The sequence below is a fragment of the Salmo salar genome, chromosome 11 (assembly GCF_965601325.2).
Source record: "Salmo salar chromosome 11, fSalSal1, whole genome shotgun sequence".
Taxonomy (NCBI): domain Eukaryota; kingdom Metazoa; phylum Chordata; class Actinopteri; order Salmoniformes; family Salmonidae; genus Salmo; species Salmo salar.
This window is the reverse complement of record NC_138301.1, coordinates 41,987,486-42,012,343: the sequence shown is the minus strand read 5'-3', so window position 1 is coordinate 42,012,343 and position 24,858 is coordinate 41,987,486. Positions and strand designations below refer to the sequence as shown.

General features: G+C 44.9%; 1 protein-coding gene across 1 annotated transcript in view; it reads right to left on the bottom strand.

Moving 5' to 3' along the window:
- Positions 1 to 8,797: 8,797 nt before the first annotated feature.
- LOC106593990 (D-glucuronyl C5-epimerase B) overlaps positions 8,798 to 24,858 on the bottom strand; it is an 84,740-nt gene continuing 68,679 nt past the window's right edge. The window contains exons 4-6 of the mRNA XM_045689558.2: positions 18,219 to 18,470; positions 10,696 to 10,988; positions 8,798 to 9,676 (exon numbers count right to left, since the gene is read on the bottom strand). Of these exons, the coding sequence (XP_045545514.1) occupies positions 8,945 to 9,676; positions 10,696 to 10,988; positions 18,219 to 18,470 (1,277 nt within the window). The 3' untranslated portion in view covers positions 8,798 to 8,944. The remainder of the gene's footprint in view (positions 9,677 to 10,695; positions 10,989 to 18,218; positions 18,471 to 24,858) is intronic.

Sequence of the window (24,858 nt, the reverse complement as noted above, 5' to 3'; positions counted from 1 at the left end):
ACAAACAGAAGATGTATGAAATGTCACTATTTAAATTGTGCCTTTCACATCGGCCTACACATTATATATGATCATCCTCAATTAGTTATGTTATTATCATGGTGTGCATCCTCAATGTGAGTTTGTGTGGTGCTGAACTGCAAGTAGACTATATTGCATATTGAGATAGTGGTGGTTAGGGAAAACTTTGTGATGCTGAAGGACAGCTCCGCCATTCAGCCAATTGTATCCCAAATTTCACTGATTAAGAGTCGGACACACTTTGTCACAACAGGTAAATTAGTATGCACACTGTATAATTTGGTCTAGCTGACACACAAACTAAAATAGGGAAAATGTTGTGTATTAAACGTTTATGTTACAGGCCTACACTTTACACATGTGAGTAGCCTCAGACTGGTCTCAGAGTAGACCCATAAATATAAGATAGTAAATATAAATCTGGGACACTCAAATGAGTTTGATATGTTAGGTTTGGTATGGTTACATAAGACAGGTTACTTAAGGTAAAAACGAAAGGAGGGTGGTTGGTCTGGGTGCATGGGTTAGCGTAAGCCACAACAAATTGCAATTTGTAACATATCCTACAAATTGCAATTTGTAACATATCCTACAAATTGCAATTTGTAACATATCCAACAAATTGCAATTTGTAACATATCCAACAAATTGCAATTTGTAACATATCCAACAAATTGCAATTTGTAACATATCCAACAAATTGCAATTTGTAACATATCCAACAAATTGCAATTTGTAACATATACAAAATAGGTGATGGACATCCACTAAATAGTACAACCATGTCTGGGATTTCCGTACAGAATAATACGAAATTCTCCGAGACCACGTTGGTAGCCTACATTCAAAAGAAAAGATCACTCATAGGCCAGATGTCAATTTGATGTGCATAATGATGTATTTTCCCACACAATTCTCTAAAAGAGGTTGATGGTGGACTCTTCCTGTGTTGACGTGCACAGGGTTTATGGTGGACTCTTCCTGTGTTGACGTGTACAGGGGATTCATGGTGGAACCCTGACCTGTTCACCGGACGTGCTTGTTGCACCCTCGACAACTACTATGATTAGTATTATTTGACCATGCTGGTCATTTATGAACATTTTAACATCTTGACCATGTTCTGTTATAATATCCACCCTGCACAGCCAGAAGAGGACTGGCCACCCCTCATAGCCTGGTTCCTCTCTAGGTTTCTTCCTAGGTTTTTAGCCTTTCTAGGGAGTTTTTCCTAGGGAGTTTTTCCTAGCCACCGTGCTTCTTTCACATGCATTGCTTGCTGTTTGGGGTTTTAGGCTGGGTTTCTGGACAGCACTTTGAGATATCAGCTGATGTACGAAGGGCTATATAAATAAATTTGATTTGATTTTACTCTTCCTGTGTTGACGTGCACAGGGTTCATGGTGGACTCTTCCTGTGTTGACGTGCACAGGGTTCATGGTGGACTCTTCCTGTGTTGACGTGCACAGGGTTCATGGTGGACTCTTCCTGTGTTGACGTGCACAGGGTTCATGGTGGACTCTTCCTGTGTTGACGTGCACAGGGTTCATGGTGGACTCTTCCTGTGTTGACGTGCACAGGGTTCATGGTGGACTCTTCCTGTGTTGACGTGCACAGGGTTCATGGTGGACTCTTCCTGTGTTGACGTGCACAGGGGGTTCATGGTGGACTCTTCCTGTGTTGACGTGCACAGGGGGTTCATGGTGGACTCTTCCTGTGTTGACGTGCACAGGGGGTTCATGGTGGACTCTTCCTGTGTTGACGTGCACAGGGTTCATGGTGGACTCTTCCTGTGTTGACGTGCACAGGGGGTTCATGGTGGACTCTTCCTGTGTTGACGTGTACAGGGGTTCATGGTGGACTCTTCCTGTGTTGACGTGCACAGGGGGTTCATGGTGGACTCCTCCTGTGTTGACGTGTACAGGGGGTTCATGGTGGACTCCTCCTGTGTTGACGTGTAGTGAGATACTTGCTCCCTTAGCAGCTGCATTGGCTTCACTCAAGTCATGCAGGAAGGAAGGAGGACACACACCTATGGAGGAAGGACGATACACACGCACAGGGAGGAAGGACGACACAGGAAGGAAGGACGATACACACGCACAGGGAGGAAGGACGCGCACAGGGAGGAAGGACGAAACACACGCACAGGGAGGAAGGACGCGCACAGGGAGGAAGGACGCGCACAGGGAGGAAGGACGCGCACAGGGAGGAAGGACGCGCACAGGGAGGAAGAACGCGCACAGGGAGGAAGGGAGGAAGAGCGCAGGGCGGAAGAACGTGTGCCGGGATCAATTTGGACATGCGCCGGGAGGAAGGAGGACACGCCTGCCTCCAGGCTGGATTATCCAGTGACCCTGGCCGGCTTGAGGATCTCTCCTGCCATGGTCCCGTTTGGCCCTGATCCAGTTTCCAAGACATTTACAATGTAAGAATATACGTTAAGTGTTGATAATTGTTGCTTGTGCATTCCCATCATCTAATGATTGTGGCGATGGATCGTCATGTGACTTCCGCCATGGAGAGCTCAGTAAAGCAGCCCTGGATATAGTATCACCTGGGACCCCAGAGAGACTTAGGAAACGGATAAGTTATTTCCTTCTATCATACATTTTATGCAATCTTAATAAGTAGTTGGCTAAATCCAAACCAGTTTGTTGGACATTTAGAGCATCGATCTCTGGATGTCTTAGAAAAAACATCACTGTTATGAGATTATTTGACCTCATAATGGAAATGTCATATTCTTGATGCAAATAATGAATAATAAAACACTTTAGAAAAATGAATGGTAGTTTGTTGAATTCCAGACAGACTTTCAGGAGAGTTCAATCCTCTTCCCTATTATAATACATATGACAGGTGAATAAAACGCAAGCTCACTGCCATGTCTGCAATATCACACTTCACCACAAGATGTCAGTCTTTTCATATGGAAACATTACAGGGTAGAGTTCTGAACAGTCCTCAAGGTGAACAGCTCCGAGGCCTACCTTACCACAGAGGTTGGGGAATCCTAATGCCTAATATTGGTATTAGCATGGTTTTGAGTTTGTCTGGATTGTTTTGGTCAAATGTGTTCATTCAACTACAGTGACGGCTTATAATGGCCAATAAAATACATCAACGTTGTTTATCACCTGAACACCCCCAGAAGCCATATAAAAATAAATATCACTGCTGTAACATAGCATTAGTAGCCTTGCTATGAAGATAGTATTTTTCAACCTAATTAAAATCAGTTGTTACTAGCTTCTTTAACTTGCACCATGATCCAGTCTTTCTTGAGTTCATTGTGTTCTCTGACAAGCAGTAATCTTTCTGCATATCTTCTGTAAGAACAATGCATAGACACAGTAGCTCCGCTGTAGCGAAAGAGGGAATTCTCAGTGATTGACAACATTTCCTACGGTTTCTGATACGACTTCTAATAGCAACAGATGGGACCTAATAGACCAAATCTACCAGAGGCCTTGACCCACCTATAGTTTTACAATGAAGAATTCCCCTGTGACAAACCCAAACAAAGACCAATGGTTCTGGCCACAACCCAGTAGGTCACAACCTGAACCTACCATTTGGTTTTCACCACATGCTGTGGAAAGAAGCCCTTGGTGCGTAACCACCGCTATTGACTGTTGAGAGAAATCTACTTGAGGCTAAACGCCCTCCTCTTCGCAGGCAAAACAGAAGCCCCAGTGGGGCATAATTTGGCCCTAATTTCAAAGAGCCAATGGAAACAGGGCTTTAGTGTAACAGTGTAAACCAGGTGGCATCTTGCAGCACATTCATTACAATACAGTACATCCTAGTGTGTGTGCTGCCAGTGTGACAGGTCAGTAGAAGGTCAGTAGGTTGGAGTGGATTAGGTCGTCTGCTTGGTTGTGGTGTTCTGGAGTCTGTTGGCGAGGTCGGGTGTGTCTGGCAGACAGACACTCCCTGACCCAGTCTGCCCTGCCGGATTCATAATTAATGGTGGGTAAGCAGCTCAGGTCGCTCTCCCTCTCTGGTTGGGGCACGGTTATGCCAGCCTCGCCCCCGAGGTCACCTCTGGCTCTAACAACTGCCAGTTAGTGGCACAATGCACTATATTATTCAGTACAATGCCTATAAGAGAGCCGCGAGACAAAGCGCCAAGCCAAACACTGTAATTAGCTGGTTTGGTAAGTCAATGGCAGCAATCAGGGAATGATCACATGGTCTTTGGTTAATGATCATCTCTGCTGTTCCATTGTCTGAAATAGATATTGCTAAAACTATCTGCATTCGATAACAATGTTTATTCTGCTTCTGAATTAGATAAGCATCGGTGTTTAAAATAGGTCAGAGGGATCATAAACCAAGCAAAGATTAGAAAAAGCAAATCAAATGTAATGAGAAAGTTCCAGCTACCTCTAAGACTTGCAACTTCATAAGCTCCGTCTTACACAATGAAGTGATGACTCGAGGCTTCCTCCATCTTCCTTTCTCTCCCTCTACCTCCCTCTTTCACTCACTCAACTCTTACCTCCCCTGCTTTAATCTGCTCTACTCAACCCCCCCCCCCCCCCCATCCCATCTACAAACGCCTCACACGGACCCAAACCCAATGAGCGTAGGGTCACCCTGGAGCTAATCTGATCAGACAGACAGTGAAATGAACCCAACTGCAGTGCTCCTCTCCTGGGTCTCCGGACACTCAAAGCACCATGAATTCCTCTAATGCTATCAGAGCCATCTGAATGGCACTAGAGTAGGTGAAGGATGTGGATGGTCCTGTGGAGGGAGGGCCAATGGGGCCAATAAAGAGACAAAGCCTGGAGTCTGGGAAAGGCCTAATTAAAGGGCTGGGAGACAAACTGGCTGTCAGGAGGAAAGGTAATATCATTAGGGTCTGTGGAGAGAGAGAAGGGCTGAAGTCTATAAATGTCAGGAGAGGGGAGCTCTGCTGAGCTCAGGTCGAGCGTCCTCAATGAGTTTCCAATTCAATGTGCTTAAACTCACCCGGGTTCCATCCATTAGGTCTTTCCTCAGGTTTGTGTTTTGTGGGTGTAGAGGACTGATCACTTAATGGAAGTAGACTATCGGATTGTAACTCAATCGTCTCGTCCGAAACGAGTTGTGCATTTTGATACACCTTGATTGATTAATCTTCTAAGCAATTAAAGAGTATTAAACAGGAACATGGCTGCATATTTGAAGAAAGAGATCATTGGACGTCAACATTAAGAAAAATGTATTTATTTTACAACTTTAAAAAGCGACTTTTAAGCACAAAGATTCACTCTTATATATAAACACTTTTTCTCTGCATAAAAAAATGGTAGCATGTGCACATTGTGCTTGTCTGTACAACCGCTCTCTGGGCGCCCCTCGGCAGCTGGGACACAGTCTACATTTTATTGCATAAGTCACATGTGATCCGCACATGTCAATTTACAGGATAGTGGAAAGAATCAAGTTGAAAAGGAGAGAAAATAAAGACTAGAAAGATTCCATTACACAGTGAAAAACAATAGCAGCTTTCAAAAGGAAGGCGTTGCACATTGTCCAGAAGAAAGAAAATCCAACAGAAATATAGACCAACGAATGGAGCCTGTGATTGTGCTTTACTCAACAACAACAAACAAAACAGCTGACCCTAAAGCAAATCCTTCCACCATGTAAAGCAACGCTAAACAAAACAAGCTGGTAAACTACAACCCCCTCCAGGAGGATCTGCAGTTAGGAGCCTATTTTTCCCTTTGAAATATGACCGAGCACTAACACTAGAGGTACGGTTGCACACATCCCATTAGACAGGCCAGTTTTACTTATCTTCTGTTAACTACAACTTCCCACGCTACTCTATTAGAATCTACATTTCAAAAACTAAATTTTTCAAAAGGCAGTTGATTCCCCCCGTTGTCTCTGAGGGGGGAAGGCAAGAAACTCTTGTTTAAGCATTATCGTTTGTCATCTTGCAATATCTCAGACTTGAGACTGACAAACAAAATGCTTCATGGAAAATCTGCAGAAACAAAAAAAAGAAGAATAACACCTCAAACAACCTGGACTTTTAAAGACTTTGGTCTGAACAAAATGAAGCTCTCAATAAACAGGCCCTATCGGTATGCCTCACTGTCCCAATATCCTTTTAATGAATGTACTTCATTCTTAGTCCCGTCAAAGTATGAAATATGCATAGTGGTATTCATGTGAAGAAATGAGATTGAATAGAAATGATCAACCAATGATTAAGAGAATCAAACAATATCCATTGAATATCCAAATCAGGGGATCTCAAGTTATGACAGGTTCAGAGTGCAATTTCTCAGCAACCAATGACTTGGCCTCCAGAATGAAACCAGAGCAGGGCACAAGAGGGCAAGGGTCACAGAGGGTGAAGAGGTGACCATCTGAACCCTGTGACTGACATGGAACCTGGGAGATCAGATGGAGCAGGTACACACACACACACTACCTGGTCTCAGATGCGTTTGTGCAGTCTTGTGAAATCCTATGGTCATTGTCGTGCTAAAACAGATCTGGGACCAGGCTAGGAAACACAAGGTTGGGGCTTTGAGTTTGAGAACTTCTGCACCTCGACTGACACTGAATTTCACTGAGTAAATGAAGGTTAAACCTCATTGACTAAACCATTTCCTCTGCATGTTCTAATGAAAACATGTAGCTCACGCCAAGCTCTTCTTACGGTCTCCTCTCTGACAGCAGTACCAGACTCACACCAGTAGTAGGTTTTCCTTTCATTATTTTATACGTCATTGGCATCACCTCAAAGAGCGAGGGCCAACGTCACTAAAATAGCCGGATTTCGTCCTTTATCAAGTTAAAAAGTGATTTAGGAAAAATGGGAGAAATGGAGTGGTCCTTTGAACAAAGAACATTTCAATCCTCTTACGCACTTTAGAATTCCTGTAGCCGGTTGGAGACGGTGAACCCGATCCATCTGTACCACAGAACATCCTTTTCACAAACCATCTTTGATCTGACTCCATATCAGTCAGGAGTGAAACCGTCTTCTTGGGCTTGGCCAGCCATTGTTTACCAGTCAGTTAAAAGCTGAATCATTCCTTGCTGCACCACCGACAGGCTCTCAAGACTCAAGCCTATTAACCGTCTGAATTAGAGGTGGCTCTGCAACCCTCTTCACTCACATCCACCTGTCAATAGGCCAGGCAGGGAGATTAAACAGGCCTGAGCCCACGCATGCTAACGGATGGGAGAAAGACTGACTGTCATTAGCTTGCTTTCCGCTAGCGTCTCCGTGTGCCAAGAATTAGGGCAGCGTTCAAAACAACCTCAGCCGCCGGCGATGTTCTTGTTGAGAAACTAAAGATGTTGACAGTGTTCCTCGAACAACATGACGCCTCAATCTGCCCACTCTCTCACACACGCGCAGACACACACACTTCCAGAATTGTAGTGTAGTGATTAGCAAATGATTGATCTCATTTCCAGATGATTGATAGAGTAATGAAAATGTAGTGTAGTAGCTAGTATTTCTGACAATTAATGTAAAATAGGATATGATGTCAGTGTTACTGAAACAATAACAATAGTCAAAGAAATTACATTCATCTACATTTCATTTGCTGATCAGACACTCACAACTGGAGAGGGTTCACGAAAATCAACCCACGGTGAAATTAAAATCAGTGAAATCACTAAGGAAGAATTCAAGATGGATTTATAATGGACATGAACAGAGCTCCAGTCTCAGACTGAAGGGAGGGCGGCCATTTCCTGGCAATAGGAAAAGATAGGATGTAATGTAACGACTATAGCGAATGCCTCTGGCTCCAGTATGTGAAGGATGATGGGCCGACCCCAGGGAGCTGTAATGGGAGCTGTAATGGGAGCTAGTTGTGGCCGGGGATCAGGGATGCTGCCTCCCCTTACTGGGCTGAAATACAACCCGTGTCTCAGAGCAATCAAACTGACCTGAGAGCAGCTACACGGACACCGCCCCTGAACAGACTACGGGGCTCCGCAGGGCTCAATCTTCGCCACCCAAAATGAGATTGTGGTGAGGTGGTTATGAGGCCTATGGGAATGGGATGTTTTCTGGAAGGGGCGAGATGTTGCTACCCCTAAGAGCTGATCGCAAGTCAGATCTATTTATTGGATACTGATGTTTTAGGTTGGGATTGGGTTAAAATAAACTGATTCTACATCAACTGGGGTTACTCATGATAATCCAGGGGAGCGATTGTTAGTGAATGACGATAGTAGCTCCTTATCTTTCTACTCTGAACACCAATCAGTGGACTATTTACTTTCATAGAACAAATAACATTTGGTACGTTCAAAACAACTATCAATGTTGTTGGAAACCTGGTCGGCTGGGGGAAAACTCTCCTCCAAAAAGAGTCTTTATAAATTAGTCTCCTCCAAATAAAAGACGCATATCATACTCCATCTAGTATTTACAGTATCGTTTCAGTCAGCTAGTTCTTCCGCCGTCCCAAAACACAGATGAAACAGTAAACAAAAAGACAATTGGAGGGGAGACTAGTGAAGGAATAAAGTGTTGGAACAAAGCTATTCAATAAACCCACTCAAGACATTCTTCTTCTGTAGCATCCTGATGAGTGAAGAGACAAATAGGAGGGGGGGGCACCCTTTTTCTCCCATACACACAGACACACTCCCTGAAGCTACGTTTGCACAGAATTACAACAGCTAGCTCGGAATAGACCACAGCTGCAATTACAGTGGCAAAAATAAGACCAGGGCCTGTAACGGGCACCACAAACATTTACCACTTTTAGACTGCAATAGACTGAATGCACCTTTCACCTTCTCTGAAACCTTACCAGATCACACACACTTAGCTACGTAGGCTTTACACACAGATAGATGTGCACACCCACACACATACAAAAATCACCCGGTTCCCTCCCACACCTTCCCCAAAGAGTTTATGGTCCAGGACCGGCTCCTAGTTGTGCTTGGCCCGTCCCCCCTTCAGGTAGCTCTTCCAGCGCTTCACCACGTCCCGGAAGATGGGCGCGTTATCGATGGACGCCAGCAGCTGCAGCTGGTTGATGTGCGTGGTGTGGTAGTCCCAGCGTGCCAGGTTGGGGGCTGTGCCCAGCATGTAGTGCCGCAGGTCGTAGATGCTGCCTGAGCCCGTGTCGTACAGTGGCAGCATGGCCTTCAGGGACTCCATGCCCCTAGAGAACAACAGGCCAGACTCCCGGCCTAGTTTCTCGCCCGCCGTCTCGGCCAGATCGTGGAGACCGAGCAGCGAGTAGATAAAGCCGTTGAGCACGAAGGAGCCTGGTGTAGTGGGGTACTCCTCGTACCAGTCGTACTTGTTCATGAAGACAGCCTTAACGCCGTGCTGTTCAGAGGGCAGCTTGTAGGGGCCGGTGGCCCGCAGCGCAGCGTTCAGGTACGTCTGGTCCTTGGTGAGCAGGTAGGCACGGACCAGAGTCGACATGGCCTGGCCCTGCGCCATGGCGGAGTACCAGCCGGGCTCCAGGGGGCGGAAGCCCTCACCCAACTTGCGTGTGACCATGATGGGCCATCCGCCACGCTCGTCCTGGTTGCGCAGCAGCCAGTCACTGGCGGCGAAGAAAGCAGCCGTGTGCGCTGTGGTGGCGATGGTGACGTTGTCGATGGCGCCGCGCCCGCGGACTATCAGTCGCACAACCCGCCGCGGCATCACCTGGAAACGGGGGGGGGGGGGGGGGGGGGGCAGGTTGTTTAGTTTAACTGAAGCCATGTTTAACATGATAGGAACATTAACTCTTCCTACCAAGATTCACACAACTTTTACTTCTAAGTTTCTTGTACTTTATAACCTTATGGGTTATATGCTGATTTGGTAACTAACATTAAAAAATATATTTTAACACTGTAAATAGTATCTTATGGTCTTAACCAACATGTTTAAATGTATTGTTTGGTTAAAATGTATTATTGTTTCTATACATTTTGTTGTTTCTCTACAGCAGGGCTCTCCAACCCTGTTCCCGGAGAGCTACCCTCCTGTAGGTTCTCTCTCCAACCCTGTTCCCGGAGAGCTACCCTCCTGTAGGTTCTCTCTCCAACCCTGTTCCCGGAGAGCTACCCTCCTGTAGGTTCTCTCTCCAACCCTGTTCCCGGAGAGCTACCCTCCTGTAGGTTTTTCACTACAACCCTGTTCCTGGAGACCTACCCTCCTGTAGGTTTTCACTACAACCCTGTGCCTGGAGAACCACCCTCCTGTAGGTTTTCACTACAACCCTGTTCCTGGAGAGCTACCCTCCTGTAGGTTTTCACTACAACCCTGTTCCTGGAGAGCTACCCTCCTGTAGGTTTTCACTACAACCCTGTTCCTGGAGACCTACCCTCCTGTAGGTTTTCACTACAACCCTGTGCCTGGAGAACCACCCTCCTGTAGGTTTTCACTACAACCCTGTTCCTGGAGAGCTACCCTCCTGTAGGTTTTCACTACAACCCTGTTCCTGGAGAGCTACCCTCCTGTAGGTTCACTACAACCCTGTGCCTGGAGAACCACCCTCCTGTAGGTTTTTCACTACACCCCTAATCTACCGCAGCCGATTCTAATAATTAGCTGGTTGATAATTTGTAAGTCGCTCTGGATAAGAGCGTCTGCTAAATGACTTAAATGTAAATGATAAACTGAATCAACTGGGGTTTGGAGAGCCCTGCTCTAACACAATTAAGACTGAAGGTGCTGACCTTGGTGGCCTTGACGGCCTTGGTGTTGGACAGGCCCACGCCCTTCCTCAGGTCGGTCAGCAGGTCCCGGGTGACAGTGGACCAGGCGGCACGGGGTCCGATGCCGTAGGTGATGTCGCGGCCGCTGAAGGCGATGAGCTGAGTGGAGGTGACATAGTGGATGATGAAGGGCGCGCCCTTCTCCGTGGTCTCAAGCACCACAGACACACTTCCGTTGGAGGTGAACTTGAGGTCGAAGGAGATGATAAAGTCCTTGGAGTTGCCCAGGGGGAGGGAGACACCTTCAGAGTTCTCTGTAGTGACGGGAGGGAGAAACAACATGGTGGGTTTAATGGTTTCACAGTTCTTCACAGCACTGGTACTCACTAGGGTCCAACCTTCTCTGAACTAATGAGAATGTGTGTATTTGGGTTTGTTCTCATGGTTACTAACAGGGTGAGGGAGATTTTGAAGTTGGATTTTTTTGTAACAAAGCGCTGTATTTAGAAAAAGGCCCATCACACCCAAGACAGTTTGTCTTAAACGTGCAGCATCATAAAGCGCTACCGTGTCATTCTAAGGACAGCTTTCTGTAGGCTTGCATTGTAATAGGACTTTGAGAAGTCTCTCTTCTTCCCCCCCCCCCCCCCAACAGATGCATGGGTTCTGAGAGAAAGTCCCCCTGGATAGTATAAATAAATAAATAAATATATATATATATAAGCGAGAAGAGAGGTAGTTGGGAGATAAGGAAAATAGACCAAGGTGCTGCTCAGCCCATATCCTAATTAGACCCCTAAAATAAAAAAAAATAAAAAACAACATCCAAATTCAGAACTAAAAATTGGATAATCTAAGTCAACAACCATACTTAAACCGCATCAAGAGACCACTTTTGAGGTCTGGGAAAATGTTTAGTGTGCAGTCACCCTTTAATTCCAGTGTGCACCTAGCAAGAGGCTGTTTAGCTGTGTTTTTCTAGCACACATTTGCATTGTCCCACGTGGGTAGAGTTTACAGAACTAATACCCACTGGATTGATGTAAATAATAATGATATTCTGCCAGGTAAACACAGGCTACTCTGCAGTTAATATTTCATTTAGAATGTTTTTGGGAAGGCCTTTCCATCTATTGGGAGATTTATCATTAGCATCATCGCTAACGGCTACACAAAGTGATAGCAGCGCACACCGCCCATACAGCATACAGACAGGGAGGAATTCTCCTTGCCTCTTCCGAAAGTTGCAGGAAATACGAATCACTCTGTTCATGTCATGATAAACTTGGGCAAATGAATACATGCTTTTATACATTTAGTTTATTCCCTACTGATAAGTTCAATACATTGTTGAATTCTGTTTTATTGTCTGGATTCAGTCCACATCTCGCACTGCAACACTTCCTTAGGCAACAGCCCAGCATGGAACACAGTTTGACAATACTACTAGGAAATGTTGAATCCCTCACACACACACACACACACACACACACACACACACACACACACACACACACACACACACACACACACACACACACACACACACACACACACACACACACACACACACACACACACACACACACACACACACACACACACACACACACACACACATATACAGTACCAGTCAAAAGTTTGGACACACCTTCTCATTCAAGGGTTTTTCACACAAGAGTATGTAAAGCTCTCATCACACCAAAGGGTGGCTACTTTGAAGAATCTCAAATATAAAATATATTTTGATTTGTTAAACACTTTTTTGGTTACTACATGACTCCATGTGTTATTTCATAGTTCTGATGTCTTCACAATTACACTGCAACGTAGAAAATAGTAAAAAATAAAAAACTGGAATAAGTAGGTGTCCAAACTTTTGACTGGTACTGTATATGTATAGATACACACACTTCCTTCCAGAATTCATCTTCTGAACTTATCCCAAAATGTTCAGGCCCCTTGTCAGCGGCTAAGCCTTGCTCCCTCCCCCCTACTAAGTCTGCACCCCACAGCACTCTGAAAACACTCAGCGGAGGAGGCACTGTTAAACATTCAGAAAGAGAGTGCACACACAGACAGAGAGGCACACACAGACAGAGAGGCACACACAGACAGAGAGGCACAAACAGACAGAGAGGCCCCTTGTCAGCACACAGACAGAGAGGCACAGTCAGGCTGGCAGGCAGGGCCCCAGGTTTCTACAGCTCTTTAATGCACTCATAAATCCATTACTTAAGGCAACCCAGAGAGTAAGTGGATTTGTACCGTGGCCCTGTGATTACTCTGCCATCAATAAATGATGGGCCGGGAATACAGACGAGATCCCATCTCCTCTCTGATGCTGCTCATCACCGGGGTTGAGAGAGACAATATGCCAGGTTGTCTGCTGCTCATCACCGGGGTTGAGAGAGACAATATGCCAGGTTGTCTGCGGCACAGGTGCACTAATACATACATTGCCTTCATTAAGTATTTACACACCTTGACTTTTTCCACATTATGTTGAGATACAGACTGGATTTAAAATGGATTACATTGAGATTGTGTGTCACAGATCTACACACAGCACCCCATAATGTCAGTGGAAATCTGTTTTTGGTAAATATTTCTAATGAATAAAAATGAAAAGCTGAAATTAGTCAATAAGTATTCTACCCAGATATTTTTTTTTTTTTTTACATTGGATAAAAGTAGCGACTCAGAGCTACAAAATGGTATATCATACACTACAGAACAATGGGAAAGTAATTATGCTTTGAAAATTGACAAACTTGTAACCTCATTTTTGAGAAAATGGCCCTTGAATGTTTTGGTACACCTACTGGAGAGCTCTTTTGTCTACACCCATTCAGCATCGTTCACACTCGCTTTAGCTCCACCCATCTCTTTAAGGATTCACATGTAAGGCCATGTACTAAACAACCAAAGACATCAAGACTAAAGGCTGGTTTATACTACGGGTGTGTTTGTAATTTAATTTGAAGAGCAGGAGAGCGCGCTCTAGGTGTTTCGTAAACTCAGAGTGTTGTCAGATTGTCTGTTGGTAAATTGAGCCTTTCGCTCTCTTAGCGTTCAGAGCGCACACTGGACGCTCTAGCACAAGGAGTAGGGTTCATCCCAGCGTTCTGACCTCACAACAGCAGTCAAGCACCCAAGCTAACGTTGGCTAGCTTGCTAGCTACTGCCAGACCAAAAAATGAGAGAACAGATCACTCCGACCATTTTACTCACCCTGGCAGAGCTGATTAGGCTGTTTTTATGTTATCCAGAATGTTGGTGACTAACTGTAGTGCTGGCAACAATTTAATTCAGATTTTTTTGCCAACGTTTACTGATACCGGCCATATTCAACGGGTGTTGAGCTATCGTATATTTGTCAGTTATTCTGCGCTCTGGCACACTCAGACGAGAGTGCTCTGAAATCAAAGTAGATAGCTGGTAAATTCGCTCTGGCTAACTCTAGCGACAGTTGTCGCAGTGACATCATGAACATTCTATTGACATGGTTACTTGCAGTGGAGTCTTTTGTTTAGACATGTAGCTATCTAGCTAAACAATGAACCATAATCCAAACTTATAACGTTACTACTCTGCATTAATTTATAGGTAGCTAACCAACCAGGTTCAATGTTAGCTAGCTAACATTAGGCTTTAACTAGCAATGCAAATGGCTCAGATACGTGTATGATCTGTGTAGTAATATTATTCGTAACGTTAGCAAGCGAGCCTGCTAACGCTAGCTAGCTAAAACATTTACGTTCAAATGGCTCTCCTGTGAAGTAGTGACGCATGACATACTCCTAGTTTCCTGAAACGAGTCACAATTATCTTTAAGGTCCCTCAGTTGAGCAGTGAATTTCAACCACAAAGACAAGGGAGGTTTTCCAATTGTACACAAAGAAGGGCACCTACTGGTAGATGTGTAATAAAAAAAGCAGACATTGAATATCACTTTCAGCATGTTACAATTACTAATTCAACTTTGGATGGTGCATCAATACACCCAGTCACTACAAAGATACAGGCGTCCTTCCTAACACAGTTGCCCGAGAGGAAGGAAACCGCTCAGGGATTTCACCATGAAGCTAACAGTGAGGGATTTTTTCTTTAGTGGCTGTGAAAGGAGATAACTGAGGATGAATCAATAGCATTGTAGTTACTCCACAATACTAACATAAATGACAGAAGGAAAAAGAAGCCCATACAGAAGAAAAAAATATTCCAAAACATGCATCCTGTTTGCAATAAGGCACTAAAGTAATACTTTATTTTTTTTTTAAAAGGCAAAGAAATGAACTTTTTGTCTTGAATACAAAACGTTATGTTTGAATACAAAACGTTATGTTTGGGGCAAATCCAACAATACGTCACCGAATACCTCTTAATATTTTCAAGCATGGTGGTGGCTGCATCATGTTGTTATAGGTATGCTTGTCATCAGCAAGGACTAGGGAAGTTTTTAGGAAAAAAATTAATGGAATAGCGCTAAGAACAGGCAAAATCCTAGAGGAAAACATGGTTGTCTGCTTTCCAACAGACACTGGGAGACAAATTCACCTTTCATCAGGACAATTACCTAAAACACAAGGCCAAATACACACTGGAGTTGCTTACCAAGACAACGTTCCTGAGTGGCCTAGTTATAGTTTTGATTTAAATCAGCTTGAAAATCTATGGCAAAAATCCCAGAAAGACTCACTGCTGGAATCACTGCCAAAGGTGATTGTAACATGTATTAACTCAGGGGTTTGAATACTTATCTAATCAAGATATAGTGTTCATTTTAAATAAATTAAAAACACATTTTCTTCCACTATGAAAGTATTTTGTGCAGATCAGTAACATTTCTTTTTTTACAATTAAATCCATTTTAATCCCACATTGTTAACGACAAAATGTGGAAAAAGTTAAGGGGCGTGAATACTTCCTGAAGGCACACGAATATACTAAAACATCTGTACTTTTTAGAAACTAGAACAAAACGGTTTGAGTACTATAATTTGTTACTTTCGATACTTTTGTCAAATGTGTCTCACAAATCAAGTCTATCAGCGCTGCAAATGTCCCCCACATACTCACTGTTAGCCTGCACTGGGAGTCTGGGCTACATGTTAGCTCCACATACTCACTGTTAGCCTGCACTGGGAGTCTGGGCTGCATCATGTTAGCTCCACATACTCACTGTTAGCTTGCACTGAGAGTCTGGGCTGCATCATGTTAGCTCCACATACTCACTGTTAGCCTGCAATGGGAGTCTGGGCTGCATCATGTTAGCTCCACATACTCACTGTTAGCTTGCACTGGGAGTCTGGGCTGCATTATTTTAGCTCCTCACTCATGATGCACAGAAGTCAACACACTTGAATAATGTGACACAGCATGTAATACTTTACAATGCAAGAAGATACCGGTAGCTTCCAGCTTCGTAGGCTAACTTTCTACCAAAAACGTAATTAATTCACTTTATCGGTATCCCTCACGTCTCTCTCTCTGTCAAAGATTTATTGCCTCAGAGAACTGAGGGCTCCGACAGGCCGTACCCCTCTTGGCTGGTGAACGACTTCATTACTAGTTAAAGAGACAGTGGCAATTTTATAAAAGAAGCTACTTCTACGCAAATGTTGTTGATCGGTACAATAACATAAGGGTCACATGGAAGGGAAACAGATTTTCATGGGGTACAGATGACATCAGCCAAAACAAGCTGAATAACTCAACGCATGCACACACGCCTACTGAATATGCATTCACCTGTATTGTGGATAGACCTAGGCTACATCTTGATTTACCCAGTTTATCAATAGAGATAAACCATTCAAAAAGGTATTACCATGTTGTTGTTATGTAGTTAGATTGTTTAATTGGTTCATTAATACATACATGGCTGTATCTGAAGAAGTCTGACGTAAAACATTTCAAATGTAATGATATTGAACTCAAAAGATGCCCAGCAATTGAACAGAGCAGTACCTGAGTTCATCTGTCTGGATCAAGTGCCATTCTGTGGCTTTGGCTAATATGCCTTCTGTTTTTGCTGAGGTATCATTTTGGTATCGAGCATTGTGATACTAAACCTGGTATCCAAATTAAAATGCAGGTATCGTGACACACTGACGACCCTCCCACTCTGTCTGCCGAATTCTCTCTTTGCTCTTGTTTTCCTTAATAGGATGTCGGTGGGCAGCCCTCCCTCCTGGGAGGGTCGTCAGCAAAATGGGACACCTGGGCTCGGGTGTGTCCCAGGATAAATGCACCTCCTCCCCATTCATTGGGGAGACTCTCTCCATGCAGACACAGATTTTGGTTGTGGCTGTTTGCTTTGGCACCTTTCAACACCCCTCATTATCACATTTATGCACACGACCACTCACTCACACTAGTGATTACTGACTACACACACACCATTGTTAATTATATTTAGTTTACTTTAGTTAAAGAAATATATTTTGTTATTCCTTAACTCCACGTTGTCTCCTTTTTTGTTACGCACTTTGAGCCTGTTTGTGACAACACACACACAAATACAAACCCAGGTACTCAATTGCGCTCACACACACACACTTATTTAGGCCTATCGAAACACATAAGCACTCACACATTCATAGACCACAGCTCTAGCCATATGGGGCTTAGCTAGTGACAACAATTACTCCACTGTCTCCTTATAGAATGGCCCTGCTAATGTTAATGGGGTTTGATCTGCTGCAGGGGGAAAACTGCATTACAGGATGATCAACAAAAGAATGGGTATCAGCGCCCAGAATCCAGGCGCCTCTCTGCCATTGACGACTGAGACATACAGTAGTGACCACAATCTGCTCTGTATGGGATGAGTAGGCCACAGGCTTCCAATCAAATGAAACTCATTGATCCGCTTGTCAGATACCCAAGGGGGGGATTGTGGGAGGGAGGGAGAGAGAGGGGGATTGTGGGGGAGGGAGAGAGAGGGGGATTGTGGGGGAGGAGAGAGAGGGGGATTGTGGGGGAGGGAGAGAGAGGGGGATTGTGGGAGTTCATTCTAGTAGGTTGATGTTTGTCGTCATGTCTTGTCCTGGAGGCAGAACTGAGCAACTTCCCTTTAGATAGGCCAGCTGAAAAGTCAACATTGGGTTAGCAGTGGGTTAAGGTTAAAATATAATGACTTTGTGGCTGTGCAGAGTTGCCTCAAGAAGATTCATGTGGAAAAAAACATTAACCTGAGTAATTCTATGGGGACTAAGAAAGATGAGTAGAGAGAGGAATAGCCTTCAAAAAAAGATGGAGCGAGAGAGAAGAGGGAAAATGGCCAGACAAAGTTGAGAGCTAGAAAGAGAAATAGACAAAGAGAGCAATCAAGGAGAGGTTGATGATGTACTAATGATCAAGGTCTAAGAAAGCTCTACAGATTGAGGTGAGGACAGAACTGAATAGAGCAGAACATTCCAGCCTCATTTTCAACCACTGCATTCTATCCACCATAGAGATAGAATGATATTCTTGTGCGTTTCTATTTCCATCTACCTCCCCGCACTATAGACATACATGCGCTGCTGCCATCCTACCTGGGGCACTGAACTGGCGCACGGCGGTGGCACGGCCCTTGTCGTGGAGCCGTGTGAGGCTGCAGCCCTTGGGGACCGTCCAGGGCCCGCTGGGTGAGCCCGCGCGGTTGTCCTTCTCCTCGGCCACGTCATACAGCTCCACATGGGGTGGCCGCTCCGTCAGGTTCTTGCTGTAGTGGCTCAGGCCGTACTGGGCGATCTGGATGGCATAGAAGTAGCCCTGGGGACCCCACTGGGTAGAGAGGGGCACGCCTGGGGGAGAGGGAGAGAGCTTACATAATGAAACAGTTGAGGCACTAGCATCACAAAGCACTGACGTCACCTGTGATTACAGATCATGCCTGAGCACCTAGGACGCTACTGAATAATTACTGTCTTGTTTTCAGAGATACTCCATTCTTGATACACTGTGATATCGTTTCGATATCAGTTGCAATTAGTTACCGTTGTGCTATTTTGTTAGGTTTTTTTGCGTTGTTTGTAACTTATTTTGTATATAATGTTGCTGCTACTGTCTCTTATGACCAAAAATAACTTCTGGCCATCAGAACTGGAAGAATCTTTTTCTTTTAACGAGTCCGACAAGAAAGATATACTGCTCTCCTGGGAACAGGCCCAGATCCCCGTCATTTGGGTGAAGAAAAGACGGAGGAAAAGGACGCAGATCGGGCTACCTTCTGAGAACTTTAATCCAGGCAAACAAATCAGTTTTACCTCATTTTTACCAGCATGTCACATGTGAAACCATAGGAAAAACGACTCGACCACATTTACTCCACACACAGAGATGCATACAAAGCTCTCCCCTGCCCTCCATTTGGAAAATCTGACCATAATTCTATCCTCCTGATTCCTGCTTACAAGCAAAAACTAAGGAGGAAGTACCAGTGACTCACTCAATACGGAAGTGGTCAGATGACGTGGATGCTACGCTACAGGACTGTTTTGCTAGCCAAGACTGGAATATGTTCCGGGATACATCCAATGGCATTGAGGAGTACACCTGTCATCGGCTTCATCAATAAGTGCATCGACGACGTCATCCCCAGTGACCGTAGGTACATATCCCAACCAGAAACCATGGATTACAGGCAACATCCGCATCGAGCTAAAGGCTAGAGCTGCCGCTTTCAAGGAGCGGGACACTAATCCGGACGCTATAAGAAATCCCGCTATGCCCTCAGATGAACCATCAAACAAGCAAGGAGTCAATACAGGACTAAGATCGAATCCTACTACCCCGGCTCTGACGCTCGTCGAATGTGGCAGGGCTTGAAAACTATTACGGACTACAAAGGGAAACCCAGACGCAAGCTGCCCAGTGACGCGTGCCTACCAGACGAGCTAAATGCCTTTTATGCTCGCTTCGAAGCAAGCAACACTGAAGCATGCACGAGAGCACCAGTTCTGGATGACTGTGTGATAACGCTCTCGGTAGCCGATGTGAGCAAGACCTTTAACCTGTTAGGGCTAGGGGGCAGTATTGACACGGCTGGATAAAAAACATACCCGATTTAATCTGGTTACCACTCCTACCCAGTAACTAGAATATGCATATACTTATTACATATGGATAGAAAAGACCCTAAAGTTTCTAAAACTGTTTGAATGGTGTCTGTGAGTATAACAGAACTCAAATGGCAGGTCAAAACCTGAGAGATTCCTTTACAGTAAGTGGCCTGTCTGACCATTTCTTGAACTTATTTTCCATCTCTATCATTTACTAAGGATCTCTGCTCTAACGTGACACTTCCCACGTCGTCCATAGGCGCTCAGAGCCCGGGAAAAAACAGAATGTCGTCATTCCAGCCCCAGGCTGAAACACATTATCGCCTTTCTCAAGTGGCCGATCAAGGGACTCTGGGCTTATGCGCGTGACCCGACCGCCCCCGCCTTTGGGATTTTTTCCTCTGTTTGCCGAAAAGGAGATTCCCTTTCGGAATATTATCGCTTTTCTACGAGAAAAATGGCGTAAAAATTGATTTTAAACAGAGGTTGACATGCTTCGAAGTACGGTAATGGAATATTTAGAATTTTATTGTCACGAATTGCGCCATGCGCGCGACACTTCTTTACTATTTCGGATAGTGTCTGGAACGCACGAACAAAACGCCGCTATTCGGATATAACGATGGATTATTTTGGACCAAACCAACATTTGTTATTGAAGTAGCAGTCCTGGGTGTGCATTCTGACAAAGACAACAAAAGGTAATCAAACTTTTATAATAGTAAATATGATTATGGTGAGTGCTAAACTTGCCGGGTGTCTAAATAGCGAGCCCGTGATGCCTGGGCTATGTACTTAGAATATTGCAAAATGTGCTTTCACCAAAAAGCTATTTTAAAATCGGACATATCGAGTGCATAGAGGAGGTCTGTATCTATAATTCTTAAAATAATTGTTATGCTTTTTGTGAACGTTTATCGTGAGTAATTTAGTAAAATGTTAGCGAATTCCCCGGAAGTTTGCGGGGGGTATGCTAGTTCTGAACGTCACATGCTAATGTAAAAAGCTGGTTTTTGATATAAATATGAACTTGATTGAACAAAACATGCATGTATTGTATAACATAATGTCCTAGGGTTGTCATCTGATGAAGATCATCAAAGGTGAGTGCTGCATTTAGCTGTCTTCTGGGTTTTGGTGACATTATATGCTGGCTTGAAAAATGGGTGTCTGATTATTTCTGGCTTGGTACTCTGCTGACATAATCTAATGTTTTGCTTTCGTTGTAAAGCCTTTTTGAAATCGGACAGTGTGGTTAGATTAACGAGAGTCTTGTCTTTAAATAGCTGTAAAATAGTCATATGTTTGAGAAATTGAAGTAATAGGATTTTTAAGGTTTTGAAAATCGCGCCTTAGCCTGCAAGTGGCTGTTACGTAGGTGGGACGAATTCGTCCCGCCTAGCCCAGAGAGGTTAAACAGGTCAACATTCACAAAGCCGCAGGGCCAGATGGATTACCAGGACGTTTACTCAAAGCATGCGCGGACCAACTGGCAAGTGTCTTCACTGACATTTTCAACCTCTCCCTGCCTGAGTCTACATGTTTCAAGCAGACCACCATAGTCCCTGTGCCCAAGGAAGCGAAGGTAACCTGCCTAAACGATTACCGCCCGTGGCACTCACATCGGCAGCCATGAAGTGCTTTGAAAGGCTGGTCATGGTTCACTTCAACAGCATCTTCCCGGACACCCTAAACACACTCCAATTCGCATACCGCCCCAACACATCCACAGATTAAGCCATCTCTACACTGCCCTTTCCCACCTGGACTAAAGGAACACCTATGTGAGGATGCTGTTCATTGACTTCAGCTCAGCGTTCAACACCATAGTGCCCTCAAAGCTCATCACTAAGCTAAGGACCCTGGGAATAAACACCCTCCCTCTGCAACTGGATCCCGGACTTCCTGACAGACCGCCCCCAGGTGGTAAGGGTAGGCAACAACACGTCTGCCGCGCTGATCCACAACACTGGGGCCCCTCAGGGGTGTGTACTTAGTCCCCTCCTGTACTCCCTGTTCACCCACAACTGTGTGGCCAAACGACACCAACATCATTAAGTTTGCTGATGACAACAGTGGTAGGTCTGATCACCAACAACGATGAAACTGTCTATAGGGAGGTGGTCAGAGAACTGGCAGTGTGGTGCCAGGACAACAACCTCTCCCTCAATGTGAGCAAGACAAAGGAGCAGATCGTGGACTACAGGAAAAGGCGGGCCGGACAGGCCCCCATTAACATCGACAGGGCTGTAGTGGAGCAAGTCGAGAGTTTCAAGTTCCTCAGTGTCCATATCACCAATGAACTATCATGGTCCAAACACACCAAGACAGTCGTGAAGAGGGCACAACAAAACCCTTTTCCCCCTCAGGAGACTGGAAAGATTTGGCATGGGTCCCCAGATCCTCAAAAAGTTCTACAGCTGCACCATCGAGAGCATCCTGACCGGTTGCATCACCGCCTGGAATGGCAACTGCTGAGCATCTGACATTAACCTGTTTAGGATAGGGGGCAGTACTTTCACGGCCGGATAAAAAAAACGTACCCGATTTAATCTGGTTATTACTCCTGCCCAGAAACTAGAAAATGCATATAATTAGTAGATGTGGACATAAAATACCCTAAAGTTTCTAAAACTGTTAAATGGTGTCTGTGAGTATAACAGAACTCATATGGCAGGCCAAAACCTGAGAAGATTCCATACAGGAAGTGCCCTCTCTGACCATTTCTTGTCCTTCTATAGCCTCTTTATGGAAAATAGAGGATCTCTGCTGTAACGTGACATTTTCTAAGGCTCCCATAGGCTCTCAGAAGGCGCCAGAACGGGGAATGATAACTCTGCAGTCCCTGGGCGAAAAACAGTAGGGGTTTTGGAAAGTGGTCGATCTGAGAACAATGACAAGGGCGCGCGCATTCGAAGACTCCATTTTCTATTTTCAGTCTTTGAACGAAAACAAGGTCTCCTGGTCGGAATTTTATCGCTATTTTACGAGAAAAATCGCATAAAAATTGATTTTAAACAGCGTTTGACATGCTTCGAAGTACGGTAATGGAATATTTGGAATTTTTTTGTCACGATATGCGCCGGCGCGTCACCCTTCGGATAGTGTCTTGAACGCAAGAACATAACGACGCTATTTGGATATAACTATGGATTATTTGGAACCAAAACAACATTGGGTGTTGAAGTAGAAGTCCTGGGAGTGCATTCTGACGAAGAACATCAAAGGTAATCCAATTTTTCTTATAGTAAATCTGAGTTTGGTGAGTGCCAAACTTGGCGGGTGTCAAAATTGCTAGCCTGTGATGGCCGGGCTATCTACTCAGAATATTGCAAAATGTGCTTTCACCGAAAAGCTATTTTAAAATCGGACACCGCGATTGCATAAAGGAGTTCTTTATCTATAATTCTTAAAATAATGTTTTTTGTGAACGTTTATCATGAGTAATTTAGTAAATTCACCGGAAGTTTTCGGTGGGAATGCTAGTTCTGAACGTCACATGCTAATGTAAAAAGCTGTTTTTTGATATAAATATGAACTTGATTGAACAAAACATGCATGTATTGTATAACAATGTCCTAGGGGTGTCATCTGATGAAGATCAAAGGTTAGTGCTGCATTTAGCTGTGGTTTTGGTTTTTGTGACATTATATGCTAGCTTGAAAAATGGGTGTCTGATTATTTCTGGCTGGGTACTCTCCTGACATAATCTAATGTTTTGCTTTCGTTGTAAAGCCTTTTTGAAATCGGACAATGTGGTTAGATAAAGGAGAGTCTTGTCTTTAAAATGGTGTAAAATAGTTATAGGTTTGAAAAATTGAAGTTTTTGGATTTGAGGAGTTTGAGGAGTTTGTAATTCGCGCCACGCTTTATCATTGGATATTGGCGAGGCGTTCCACTAGCGGAACATCTAGATGTAAGAGGTTATTAAGATTCTACAGAGGTTTGTGCGTATGGCCCAGTACATCACTGGGGCCAAGCTTTCTGCAATCTAGGACCTATATAATAGGCGGTGTCAGAGGAAAGCCCATAAAATTGTCAAAGACTGCAGCCACCCTAGTCAGACTGTTTTCTCTGCTACCGCACAGCAAGCGATACCGGAGCTTCAAGTCTTGGACCAAAAGGCTGCTTAACAGCTTCTACCCCCAAGCCATAAGACTGCTGAACAATTAATCAAATGGCCACCGGACGATTTACATTGACCCCCCCCCCCCCCATTTGTTTTGTAAACTGCTACTTCTCACTGTTTATCATCTTTGCATAGTCACTTCACCCCTACCTACATGTACAAATTCCCTCTGACCTGTACCCCCACACCCTGACTCGGGTCCTGTAACCCCTGTATATAGCCTCGTTATTGTTATGTTACTTTATGATTTTTTTACTTTAGTTTATTTGGTAAATATTTTCTTAACTCTTCTTGAACTGCAATGTTGGTTAAGGGCTTGTAAGTAAACATTTCATGGTAAGGTCTACACATGTGACAAATAAAGTTTGAATATTATTTATATATTTCAAACTTCATGTTTAAATTAGAAACAGTGAGAGCAGCGGCGGCAGACAGACAGAGAGCAGCGGCGGCAGACAGACAGAGAGAGAGCAGCGGCGGCAGACAGAGAGCAGCGGCGGCAGACAGACAGAGAGCAGCGGCGGCAGACAGAGAGCAGCGGCGGCAGACAGAGAGCAGCGGCGGCAGACAGAGAGCAGCGGCGGCAGACAGAGAGCAGCGGCGGCAGACAGAGAGCAGCGGCGGCAGACAGAGAGCAGCGGCGGCAGACAGAGAGCAGCGGCGGCAGACAGAGAGCAGCGGCGGCAGACAGAGAGCAGCGGCGGCAGACAGAGAGCAGCGGCGGCAGACAGAGAGCAGCGGCGGCAGCGGGCGCGGCGGCAGACAAGAGAGCAGCGGCGGCAGACAAGAGAGCAGCGGCGGCAGACAGAGAGCAGCGGCGGCAGACAGAGAGCAGCGGCGGCAGACAGAGAGCAGCGGCGGCAGACAGAGAGCAGCGGCGGCAGACAGAGAGCAGCGGCGGCAGACAGAGAGCAGCGGCGGCAGACAGAGAGCAGCGGCGGCAGACAGAGAGCAGCGGCGGCAGACAGAGAGCAGCGGCGGCAGACAGAGAGCAGCGGCGGC